The sequence below is a fragment of the Condylura cristata genome, unplaced genomic scaffold (assembly GCF_000260355.1).
Source record: "Condylura cristata isolate star-nosed mole 26May11 unplaced genomic scaffold, ConCri1.0 scaffold00025, whole genome shotgun sequence".
NCBI classification, from domain to species: Eukaryota; Metazoa; Chordata; class Mammalia; order Eulipotyphla; family Talpidae; genus Condylura; species Condylura cristata.
This window is the reverse complement of record NW_004567126.1, coordinates 7,452,733-7,465,334: the sequence shown is the minus strand read 5'-3', so window position 1 is coordinate 7,465,334 and position 12,602 is coordinate 7,452,733. Positions and strand designations below refer to the sequence as shown.

Genomic DNA, 12,602 nt, shown 5'->3' with positions numbered 1-12,602 from the left:
CCCAGCAAGCAGGCTAAGGGCAGCTGGGAGAGGAAACTCATGGAGGAGAACGCTTGGGCGTTTCTGACCTCTATGAATAGAGGGGCAGGAGGCCGTGGACCTGTTCTACCCCACTCCTCCCCTGCGCTAGCGTCTGCCAAGACTAATCACGGCCACTGCCATCGATCAGAACAACCCTCACAGCTTCACAGCTCAGTGGAATGTTTCCACTGTGGGCTCTGGTGTGAGACTGACTGTATTCAAGTTTTGACATTGTCATTTAATGACTGAGTGACATCTGAGAAGCCTCTTAGCCTCTCCAAACATCCAGTTATTCACCTGTAAATGATAGTGATAATTTTTAAATAATCAAAAATAAATCTGGTTCTTCTCTGATAAGGGCAACTTCCCTTTGTGTATATACTTCTTGTAGTAGTTGTGGGAAATGTGACTCATCAACATTTCGTTTATATAAAACTTTTCTCCCCTACTGAAATGAAATGTCCACCAAAGCAGAGACAAGGCAGGTCTTGCTCATTGCTGGCCCCCATGCCTTGCACAGGGGCCCATACGGACAGCAGAAACATTATGAAAGCAAGTTTGGAAATCAGGCTGTGTTCGAACATTCCTGTCACCGAAGTGCCTCTGGTTGAGATGGTTAACCACCTTTATTTTGTCTCCTGTCTAAGAATGACAGTATCTACATCAAAGGCTGCTTAGACTAAGTGCTTACATTATACCTGGCACATCGCGAGTGCTCAATAAACCTTAGCTGAAATTCTAATAGCCAGCAAATACTGGAATTCAGCTCCCAGTTTGGTCTGGTATGCAATGTCCCCTCTATCCTCACAATATGAAAGAAGCTCAAGAGAATCCATCAGGAAATTGAGGTGACAGGGCATATGATTGAGCTGAAAGTTGGAAAGTTGAGCTGAAAAGGCCAGGGACTCTCTGGAGCTGGTACCAGAGTAAGGAAATCTAATCTGTACTCATTGCCAGTAGTTCAATTTGGGCAACTCGAGTATTAACAAGTCCAGGGAGCATAGTTTTAGGGGAGACACTCTTGCCTGTAGGATCTTCACCAGGTTCTTGTAATGACCATCAGGGAAATGGATCCCCTGATCCCATTTGGAGCATGTCTAGAGCTTTCTGTCCCCTAAACAGACCTGCCCTCAGACCCACTTACCCTCAGGGAAGGACACACTCCAACTGCAGTCCCCTACCATTCCTCTTATCTCTCCTGATTTGGGGAATAAAGACAGGGAAACAGATAAGAAACACTTGTGACGGTCACAGGCTAAGACACCAAGACCTACTCAGAGGAGCACAGGACTCTCCCCCAACAGACACATCTTATCAACACACAATAAGACTCTGTACAATATAGGGCTTATAGCTGGGGAAAAAATTGCAAGCCTCAGACTCTGTTTAAGGAGGTCTCTAGGGAAACCCAAAGAAAACATGGGAGACAAAAATAAGGACTAAAGGAAACTTTCGCCTAAAACCAAGCTAGAAAGAGAAAACACAGCTTAGCACACAAAGAGATAAACATATAAAACCTCACGCTAAAGCTGTGTCTACCTTGGTTTCTTTACCTCCTGCATCATGTTTCTGGCCTCCCACAAAAAATGATAAAGTCTGGTGAAAGGCAAAGAACAATCTGGAGAGAAAGTGAGCATCTGACCCAGGTTCAGACAGGGTAAAGATGCTGCAACTCTCAGATTGGGGATTTAAAACAATGATGATCAATATGCTTAGGACTTTAATGGAGAAAATGGCTAATATATAAGAATAAAATAGTATTGTAAGCAGAAAGGTGGAAATTTTAAGAAAAAAGTCAAAAGGAATTGCCAAAATAAAAACCACTATTACAAATAAAGAATGCCTTGGATGGACCCATCAGGAGACAAGCCAGGAAGAACCATGAGTTTAAAGGAATGCCTACAGAAAGTTTCCAAGCTGAGAAGGAAACAAGATAAAGATAAATTGGGGGGCCCTTCCTGGTCGTGCAGCGGGTTAAAGCACAGCACTATGAAACTATCTGCAGCCACTCCCGGCCACAGGAGCTGACTCACACAGCACAGAAAAGCTCTCCTGTCTCACCCACCGCCCCCCTCAGCAGAGTATTTCAGTCAATCTGCCTGTTCTGCTCCCTACTCTGCCTCTGGTGAATCCTCTCACTCCCTGCATCTCTGGCTTGTCCCCCAGTTCTTGTATGCATAAATAAATATATCTTTTTTAAAAGAGAGAGAGATAAAGTGGAACCGAACATTCAAGAAGAGTCGGACAGTTGCAAAAGTTGTAGCACATGCCTAAAGGGAAAAACAGAGGATAAAAATGAAAGAAACAGGGAAAACATTAGAGGGAATAATAGCTGAGAATTTTCCAAAACTCAAATCCAGGAAGTCAGAACACCAAATAAGGGAAATTCCAAAAAGTCTACACCTAGGAAAATCATCTTTATCTCAGAAAATCTAAGACAAAGAATCTTTAAAACCAGAAAGGAGAAGAAAACCTTACCCCAGAGAGTAAAAATTATATACAACTTGCCTTCAAAAATCATGTAAGCTAGAAGAGTAGAGAGAAATATTTAAAGTGCTGAAAGAAAAAAAAAAAAAACCTAAATTCCACAACCTTCAAAATTGTCTTTCAAAAGAGAAGAAAAAAACTTTCTCAAACAGAAATCAAAGGAAATTGTTGCCAGTAGACCTGTCTTTCAAGAAATGTTAAAAATTCTTCAGAGAGTAAAAAGGTTTATGTCAGAAACTTGGATCTATGCAAAGACAAGCGGAGTGCTAGAAAGGGAATAAATGAAGATAATATAAATGCGTGAGTGAAACAAGCAAGCTACCATTTCTTCAGGAAATTCTCCCACCCTGGTCTCCCCCAGCACCTCCTAACATTCTAAGTGAACCTAGTATGAACTTCATTACACTGTGCCATTATGGCTTATTGTCTCCCTACATGGTTGCAAGTTGTGTGTCCCTAGAAACAAGCCCATGAGGTGTTCAATGTGGGATAGATGGATGCATGGAGGGAGGGAGGAGGGGAGGGAGGGAGGGATATACAGATGGAAGAATGTAGGATAGATGGATGGGTGGGATGAGTGGATGGATGGGTAGGTGGATGGATGGATGGACGGACAGACAGATGGATGGGTGGGAGAATGTAGAATAAGTGGATGGGTGAATGGGTGGGATGGGTATATGGATGGATGAATGGGTGGATGGATGGATAGATGGATGATGGATGATGGATGGATGGCGAATGTGGGATATGTGTTAAATGGATGGGTGGGTCGATGGATGGAAAGCAAAGGAATCGCTTAAGAGGCCTGGATGGTGGTTAAATAGTGTGTCTCTTTATTAGCAGTTCAGCAAGAAGATTCCAGTGCTGCCACTGTTGCAATGAAGGGATCACCTGCTGGATTCTCTCTTCCCAGGTGTGGTCCCTCTTCAGGTCAAGGGGGATGGACATTCTTCTGATGAGGCTGCTCCTTGATCTTAAAAGACATGAACCTGGGAAGCAGAGACATACCCAGGGGCACATCAGAGTAATGTGGGTTGGCTAAGGAAAAGGCTGAAAAAGGACTCCTAACCTCGCTGTATCTGACATTCGCAGGGCTGGTGTAGAGAGCAGAAGATAGGGCAGATAGAGCAGCCATTAAAGCCTGTCTCTGCTTCTTCAAACTTCAAAAGCCTTGCAAGCCTCCAGAGTGCTCATTTCTATGAACATTAGGAAGCAGAGGTAAATACATGTTTCACTGAAAGAGTGATACAAGGGTGCCATCACCCTAAAAGCTTTGTTCTATTGTATGAAAAAAGTGAGGCATGGAGGCAGAAGACTTTGCTGTGGCTGTGTTGGTCAGGACCCCAGCATGGGTGCCCAGGCCTGCGTTAAACTCAGAATTCTATGTAATGGAGAACAATGCCTTCCTCTGAATGTTCTTTTGGACCACACGGGCCTTGTGCAGAAGTGGCCATGCAATGAATGTTCAATAATGTCAGTATTACATCTCTGCAGCCCTCTTTTAAGCACAAGAGGGGTCACTCCATCAGTCTCTGCCCCCCACCCCCCGCAATGGCTAGCACAGCCTTTTGCATCCAGCAGGTGCATCATTATTACCCAAGTGGAAGTCTCCTGCCATTGCCCTTCTAGCTCCCAGTCACAACATGGTTAGGACCACTGGTTCCACTGCGGACCAAGAGATCCTATGGTCCAAGGTCACAGCCCTAATTGGTGACAGGACCAAAACCTGTGTGCCTTTGCCCCTGACTTCAGTGCTCTGTGATCTTGGGGTTCAGCATGAGGTCAGTGGGCCAGCAGTGGCAACACCTGGGAACCCTGGAGATGAAGGTTGTAGCCCCTCCAGCTACCACCTCCCCCAAACACAGCCTTACAAATGCAGGTGGTCACAAAGCTATCAAAGTCAGAGAGGCCAATCTATACTTGACTTTGAGTCCTCCCAGAAATTGAAGAAAGGCACTACCAGACCCTAAGGCAGCAGCCTTCTCCCAGCCCCACTTACCCCAAGCACAGACCCCTCACCAATAAGGAAAGGTTAAACCTAGTTATCAAGCTCCACCCAATACACCATCTCAGCCCAAAGCGGCCACCGCCTATGCCCAGCTCCTCACCTGTAGGTAGCCCTCAGCATTCAGAGAAGTAATTTCTGTTTGGAAGCTCCTGAAAGCATTCATCTGAAAGATGGCACAGGCTGTGGGGCATGGAAGAGAAGCTAGAGACCAGGCAGACAGCAGGGCGGCAGCCCTGGTCAGGGCACGTGCCCAGGCACAGAGCTGACAAGGTTAGGAACAGAAGTCTACAAAGGGCCACTCAGCCTAGACAGGCCCCAGGCTGGCCAGGGATGAAGTCTGGGCTGGGGCGAAATCACATACACAGAAGGGAGCCAGTGGTCACCACCGCCCCCACCACCCCCACCCACCCCCACTCCCCCACTGGCCCCAGTTGGGAATAACTGCGCGTTCCAGCAGCTTACCTTCGTCTCACCTGCTCTATCCGATCCCGCATCGCCTCTTCTCTCACCTCACTCGGCACTTGGAAGATACGGGTATGACTGCAAAACACCATTCAAACATTGGGGTTCCTCTAATGACATAAACGGGTTTATGAGCCTCCACTGTGGAGCCACAAAAGACAGAACGAGGCTGGAGAGAGCCAGAAGAATGAGGTATTCAGGAGGAGGAAGAGGTCACCCCAGCCCAAAGTGGAAAAGAAGGGAAGCAGGGGGCAGACCCTGAATCCTGGAATGTGCCAGGATGCCAAGGTTCTTGCCAGCCTGAAAGGCCCAGCCCTGGCCCTTCGAACCAGCCCCTCCCAGCTCGTGGTCAGCCCACTTTCAGTGTCCTTCTAGAAACCTTGTAACACCTAAATATGTGCAACCTGATCTCCCCTCCCCACACACATGGCCTCCATCCTTCTCTCACCTTTTCTTTAACATCGTCACACTTTATCCAATTGGTTCATTTTGAGCCCTTTGAAATCAAGGGTTTTATTCTTTCTCTTCCAGGGGGCCCAGTAAACAGGAAGAGATCAGCATCTATCTACTAAACAAGTGAGTGAATGCTGATACTTAATAATTGGTGTATTTTCCTAACCAGATACTCACTGAAACGCAGAGGAAGCTACCAAAATTAGTGGATTATGGGGAGAACCAGACTTTTTATTGGTTTAACACCCCACAGAAAATTCAGGATGGAAAAAGTATGTAGTGATAATTGATGGTGATTCCTGTAGCATGTCTCCAAACTTAACCTAATTGCTCTACACAGCCAAGGTTTAAAAAACATGGGAAGGTGATGTTTATTGCTGCTTTATTTGCAATTGGAAAGATATGGAAACAACTCAAATGCCCAAAAGTGGATGACTGGATTAAAAAGATGTGGTACATATATACAATGGAATATTACTCAGCAACCAAAAATAAATAAATAAGTAAACACATGCCTTTTGCAGCAACATGGATGGAGCTGGAAAGGATCATGCTTAGTGAAATAAACCAGAAAGAAAAGGAAAAATACCGAATGGTTTCACTCATAGTAGGAGTATAACGGACCAGGTGAGAAAATAGTAATAATAATGAACAGCTATATACCAGAGACCTTTTATGGGGGTGGAGTCGGGAATGGGATCAAAAACAGTGGGGGAAGGGAAATGCACTGGACTATGGTGATGGCACACGGGTGATTTGGTGATGGGAAACCCACAGGACAACCAACATGGAAAAAGGCACAAAATGATGTAAAAATAAACTATTATTAAAAAAAAAAAAAAACATGGGAAGGTGGGCCCCTCCCTGGTGGTGCAATGGGATAAAGCACAACACAATGGCTATCCAAAGCCACTGTAGCATGAGTTTAATCCCCAGCCCGGAGGTGACCACATGGCGTGGCAGACCTCTCCTGACCCGCCCGCTGCTCCCCTCAGCAGTGTACTTCGTGGATCTGCCTGCTTTGCTCCCCATTCTGTCTCTGGTGAAGCCTCTCACCTCCCACATCTCTGGCCTGTACCCCAGTTCTTGTATGCATAAATAAATAAATCTTTTTTTTAAATTTAATGAATAGAATCATTTAGAACATTGACATTTCTGATCCTTAAAAAAAAAATGGGAAGGTGATGTCCGTATCATCCAAACAGCAACATTGAGATCACTAGTGCAGTCACTTTGCCTCCCAGAGGCCATGATGGATTGCATTTCCCATCAGGTAGGATTTCAGCAGTCTTGGAAGTCCTCCCAAGCCAAGGGTCTTTCCCAGGAGGTCTCCAGTTGCACTGATTGCTACCCTTGCATGTATGTAACTCCTGAGCATTTGAATCCTTTTTTAAAATGCTATTGTCATCATAACAGCCCCAACACCTTTGTACATCTGAAGAGTTGTGAAACTATAACCCAACATCCCGAATACTGTTGTAAACCAACATTGCCTCAATAAAAGACATAACCCTTTTTTAAAAATTCTAATGTCATTGAAAGAGGTAAGTGCATGAAAGCTATATAACCTGAACAAATACATTTCTTGAGAAATACTTCTTCCTGAATAGAGCAAAGTGGGTAATGGAAGCATGAGAGGACTTCTCAGTCTCTGTCCCTCCATTGACATTTGCGTGTAGGATTTGCTGCGTTAATATAGGAGGGACTCTTCTGTGTGGCCTGTCGAAGAGTGTGGCTTCAAGTTTTTTCTGATGGATCCATTGTAGTTGTCACTCTGTTCCTTCTCCACAGTATGTAATTTAGATGTCTGTGATCTCTAGATTCATAGGTTTTCTTTTTTTTTTAATGGTCCTAAATTGTTTATTAGGTAAGAATTTTACAAACATTGCCTATTAGCGTTAACAGTGGAGCTGGAGAGTATTGTGTCTTCTTCAAGCTGCACAGCGAGAACCACCGATAATATGGTGAAACTTGTGGCCCTTTCTAAGACCACAGTTCTTGCAGCCTGCAGATGTCAGCCCCTGCATCTCCCTGTGCTTGTGGACTGGTTTAGTGATGCAATGGATCAATGAGGATAACCTCAAAAAATTTGCATGGGAATCTTCACCAACCCAGTAAGAATTCAGAACTCTCAGAGCTCCACAGTGGTGCCCAGTTCACTCTTCAGCAACAGACTGAAGGCTTCTAGCAAACTTCAGCTGATTAACACCATGGTAGACACGCTTGCCATAGGTTGCACCCTTTGGAACTGGACTTTTGTGGCCACCGCAGTGCACATGAATCCTATATATGACATATATAAACTTGCTTGGCTTTGTATCCCAGTCTTTGTGCTTTATCAGTGGGGCAGGCTGCCCTGTGGAGGGCTCACAGCTGGTGATACTGCCAGCAGTGCATCTTGAGAAGAAAGCACAGCACATCAGACTGCTTCTTCCTCCACAGTTCATGGACATATTTGCAAATGCACATTCAGGCTAACCTGATGGTTGCTGACAGACAGAAAGGCTCATAGGATTTCTTATCACCAATTTTCTTCTTTCCTGTCCAATTTGGTGGTGTTTTTGCTTTTCAGTAGAGGTCTTTATCCTTCTGTCTTGAATGTTAATCTTGTTTGATAGAAAACTCTAGGCTACAGATCTTTGTCTTTGAGAACTTTTAATAATACTGCATTCCCTCCTTGCCTGCAAGGCTTCTGCTGAAAAGTACACTGAGAACTGGAGTTTCACTGAGAACTGGAGTTTCCTTGCTTCTGTCAATGTTTTTCATATTCTGTCCTTGGCTTAGCTTTCAACAGTTGTATTCTAGTGGGTCTTGGACTGTGCCTGTCTGGTATTATTTTGCTTGGAGAACAGGATATCTGGATCATTTCCCAGGTTGAGAAGGTTCTAAGCAAGTATTTATTTGAATATATTTCAAGTCTTTCTTCTTTCCTTCTCCTTCCAGGACTCTTATAGAGTGTTATTTCTCTAGATTTTCCCAAAGTGCTCTCACTCTATTTTCTTTTTTCCCTCTGTGTTGTTCTATTTGTGTGTTCCCCAATATTGTGCTTTCTAGCTCACTAATGTTTCCCTTACTTGCATTTGTCTATTTAGCCCCTCAATCAAATCTTTTCATTCGAGCACAGTATTTTTTTAGATCCATTAGTTCTAATTATAATAGCCTCGTGCTTCTGTCATTTTTATTCCTATTATACTTCATCCATTTATTTTTTTCTTTTAAGATTTATTTATTTATTCAAAAAGAACTGGGGTACTGGCCACAGGGGAGGGACAGTAAGAGGATTCCCCAGAGTCAGAGCAGGGAGCAGAACAGGCAGGTTGAGGAAGTACACTGCTGAGGGGAGCAGTCGTGGTGGGTCAGAAGAGGTCTGTCATGCCAAGTGAGTCAGGTCCCTGTCAGGGCATAGAACTCGCACTGATATGTCTGCAGTGAGCTTCATTGTGCTGCACTTTAAGCCCGTTGTACCACCAGGGAAGGCCCCTCATCCATTTGTTTTTAATTCACAAGCATTGTTATAACTGTTACCTCAAACTCTTTAAGTATATCCAGCAGTTCTACTGAACTGACATTTCTCTCAGGGACTTTTTACTCCAGCATTTGCAATGTTGTTCTGTCTCTTCATTTGTAGTTTGTATAAGTTGCCATAAGGATAAACTTTCAAATGTCTGACTTTGCACGGGTTTAGTTGACCGAAGAACTGGTACTGACAAGTAAAAGAACAAGTAGAAAGGAACAGGGCAGGGCCCTCCCTGGTGGCACAGGGGTTAAAGTCTCAGCACTATTAAGTATCAGCAGCCAAGTTCAATCCCTGGCCAGGGAGGCGACCCACATGGCGCAGCAGACCTCTCCTGTCTCACCCACTGTTCCCCTCAGCAGTGTACTTCAGTAGATCCCTTGTTTTGCTCCTTCTCTATCTCTGGTGAATCTTCTCACCGCCCACCCTGTACCCCAGTTCTTGTACTCATAAATAAATAAAAATAAATCTTAAAATAAGAAAGAAAGAAACTGGACAAGAAGGTACCAAAGGGCCACCTCCAGTGGGCACCAGAATTGTGGGGGGCGGGGGACCTCTCCCCTAAGCCCACTCATTGGCCTACATGTCTCATACTATCCCTTGCCAGCCTCAATCTTTAGGCTATATTTGAGCACTAAGTACTGAGTGCAGTGCTGGGCACAGACTACAGTTGAGACTAAGGCACATACAGAAGGGTGTTCTCTTTGCTTTTCTAGCAGAGAGCCTGAGGGAATTGTTCCTATTATGAAGATCCAGGTGCTTAACCTCTGGTTAGTGAAAACTTCCAGTTGTCTTGGCTTTGGTGGGAAGGAAGCAGACGTTGAGGATATCACAGCCTCAGGCTGCAAATAATGCCCTCTTCTATGAGAGACACAGGTGATCTGGCCTAGCATTCCCTGCAGGTTGGGGTGTCCACTTGTTCTGTACTGAGAACCTTAGGATCAATCCAGTCATCATCATTCTGTACCCCACTCCAATAGTCCTCCAAAAGTGCACCCTCTTTCCTGGATGCCATCTCTGTGCACACCCTATCCAGCACAGTGCCAGGTTGCTAAAGTCCCCAATGTGCATTAACAACTGAGAGGGCGCTCGGGGCACTATTCTTCCCTCTCATGAGCTGTACTGCCCCAGCACCTGCGAACACCACAGTCCACTTCAAGCATTTCCTACTCCTTTCCTCACGGCCATTGCTCCTGACACATATTTGAGTCAGCTGTTAATCTTTCAGGAACTATGGATTCTGGGATGCTGAGTTTGCCTGTGTGTCTACGGAGGAGGTGGGCTCAGTGTCTTCACTCTGCCACCACCTTGCCAAACCCCTCCCTTTGCAGTTTTTGGAAGAGCAGCTTAATCAATCTACTGAGAAAAATACACTCCAAGAGAACATACATCTCAAAGCGGAAATAGGGACGACAGAGTGAAGGAAGAAATGGTTTTTTGCACCAGCTACCTCCTCCCTCCTCTGCCTTGAGTCTCAGCACTTGAGGGATGAGCTGAGCTTGACAACACTGGAGGCAAAGTCACCAGATGTGGGGCACAGAATTCCAGACTCAGGGTCAGGGAAGCCTCCATGCAACTCAGTGGCAGGTGAGGACTTTGCCTTTTGCATTTTAAGAGCTCGTTTTCTTTTAGTTCTTTTAGTTCAGCTACCTCTGGACAAATCGAGTGTGAGAATAACAGAAGTCTGAAATTTATTCAGGAGCATTTAAAAAATGATAAACAAGCTCAGTTTTCCAAGCCCTGATGTCATTTTAAAATGTAGGAATGATCTGGCCTCTTGAGAGAGCAAAAAAAAATTCCCTTGTGATTCTAAATCAAGACTGAAATTTTGTCTTAGCCAAAAGAATGGGTCTCTTTAGAGAAGCAGGGTTGAGGGTTTGCATGGGTCAGGAATTCTGAAGAGGGGTTAGGCCTTCTTGGCTCCCCCCTCCCCTCGACTTGGTTTAGGGCGCTCAGTGTCATTTACCTCCATCTTATGAACTGGATTCTTGTTCTCTCCTCCAGAACCTCTTGACTCTGGTTTGCCAGCAAGTCAGACTTTGAGAGATGATGCTTTACCTAGGAAATCCAGGTTGGGATGACATGGAGGACGACTCCATGGTGGGTGGGGAACCCAACCCAGACAAACTCTTCCCACTTAAGATCCTCCACGGGACCTCCCCATTGTTTCCCGCTCCCTCACTTTCCCTGGGCGGAGTGTACAAACTCCCAGTTACCACATCTCTGGTCACGTGAATGTCTTGGCCGTGAGTAGGGGCGAGGTTGGTGGACATCTTCTCCTTTATGTCCTGAGAAGCCTCTTCTTCAGTCTGGAAGGGGAGTCATTTCCCTTTGAGCATCACCCTGTAGCTGAGCCCCAGTCCATCCTTCTCTCTCGCCCCCTTTCTTTCCATCCATCACAACTCACATGTGCCTGTCTAACATACACTGAAGCTCTCAGTTCCAGCAATAAACTCATTTAATGTTACCTTCCTGGGAGATTCCAGGGAACTTGCTACGTCTGTGGCTTTATCCTAAAGCATTCCTGAGACACCTTGGAAGTGAGGGTGATACAGCTGAAACCCTTCAACCAGTCTACTTGAGAAACAGGATGGGGCTAGTGAAACTTTGGTAAATCAGACACATTTCTGGACAGGGTATTTAACAATGAACTTGAGTTTCTCGCTTTTAGAGAGAGGAGAGTTCAGTTCCCTGTAGCTCCTGGGACCAGCTGCCTGGAATTTGGACAACCCTGAGTTGTAGAGGAATTGTACTCACTTTTTTCAACCAGTGCTGGACTACAGATAGAGCCTCACTTTCCACAACTTCAATGTCCTGCAATGAATTGGTAAATCAATGACCTCAGAGTACCTGGGAGACCCAGCCTCCCCTTATCTTGTCCAGTTATCTACTGTGAAATCTTGCTGGAAGTGCAGCAGAGAGCTCAGAAGGGAAAAGGTACATGAGAAACAACTCCACCTGGCTGCCACCAACTTCACTTACCGAACTGGTTTTTGGTGGGAAGGGGAACCCTGCACCTTTCCGGGAGAGAATGTACACAATCCATGTTGTAATTATCATCTTTGGACTTATGCCAGGCCTTCTTGGCTCCCTCCTTCCATTGAAGCTTCCTGAGAAAGCCTCTGGAATAAGGAGGTCATTGAAGGGTGGGACCCAGGTGATTGGCTGGCCAGTGATGATGTGACAATGACCTCCCTTACTGTCCAGGCTCCTCCCCTCACCACAGGCTTCCCGATGGCCAGAGCTCAGAAATGCAGAGATGGGGGCTGGGAGATACCAATAAGATACAGCCAAGAGGCCAATGTGAGCTTGAGGAAGACATGGGTGGAAGTTACCCAGTCACAGAGAATCTCCAGGGGCTGGAAGGTGCTTATGTCTGGTGGCTCAGTCTGGAGGCATGATGAAGCAGAAAAGGATTTTATAAACTAAAAGAATAATTTGTAACAAAATGTCCTGGACCTTCTAAATATTCCATCAAACAATGCCATTAACACTTCTTGGCCTCACATATGAGAAGAAACAGGACTTGTTCATCCATAAAACAATATTCTCAACAAAAATATTTTCTTTAGTTTTTGTTTACTTCATTTACAGGGTGGTTAAAATAATAATAAAAAGTGAGGGATCCAGGGTAAAAAATAGAAGTGCCATTTCATA

At 45.1% G+C, this 12,602-nt stretch overlaps 1 protein-coding gene and 1 pseudogene across 1 annotated transcript; both read right to left on the bottom strand.

The window, feature by feature from the left end:
• Window positions 1-4,629: 4,629 nt before the first annotated feature.
• Window positions 4,630-12,005, bottom strand: SPATA19 (spermatogenesis associated 19). The gene is made up of 6 exons (XM_012729511.1): window positions 11,928-12,005; window positions 11,703-11,759; window positions 11,162-11,254; window positions 10,912-11,003; window positions 4,979-5,056; window positions 4,630-4,696 (listed from the first exon to the last, which is right to left on the bottom strand). The coding sequence occupies exons 1-6, from the start codon at window positions 12,003-12,005 to the stop codon at window positions 4,630-4,632; spliced, it is 465 nt and encodes a 154-aa protein (XP_012584965.1).
• LOC105854043 lies at window positions 7,330-7,900 on the bottom strand (annotated as a pseudogene).
• Window positions 12,006-12,602: the final 597 nt, after the last annotated feature.

Bases quoted from the DNA above. Each gene is read 5' to 3' on its own strand.
- SPATA19 (XM_012729511.1), bottom strand. From the start codon at position 12,005: ATGATAATTACAACATGGATTGTGTACATTCTCTCCCGGAAAGGTGCA. The intron at 11,255-11,702 runs GTGAGTACAATT...CTCCCCTTCCAG, and splicing joins TCCAGCACTGGTTGAAAAAA to ACTGAAGAAGAGGCTTCTCA. The intron at 5,057-10,911 runs GTAAATGACACT...GGTGTTTTGCAG, and splicing joins ATCCAGTTCATAAGATGGAG to TCATACCCGTATCTTCCAAG.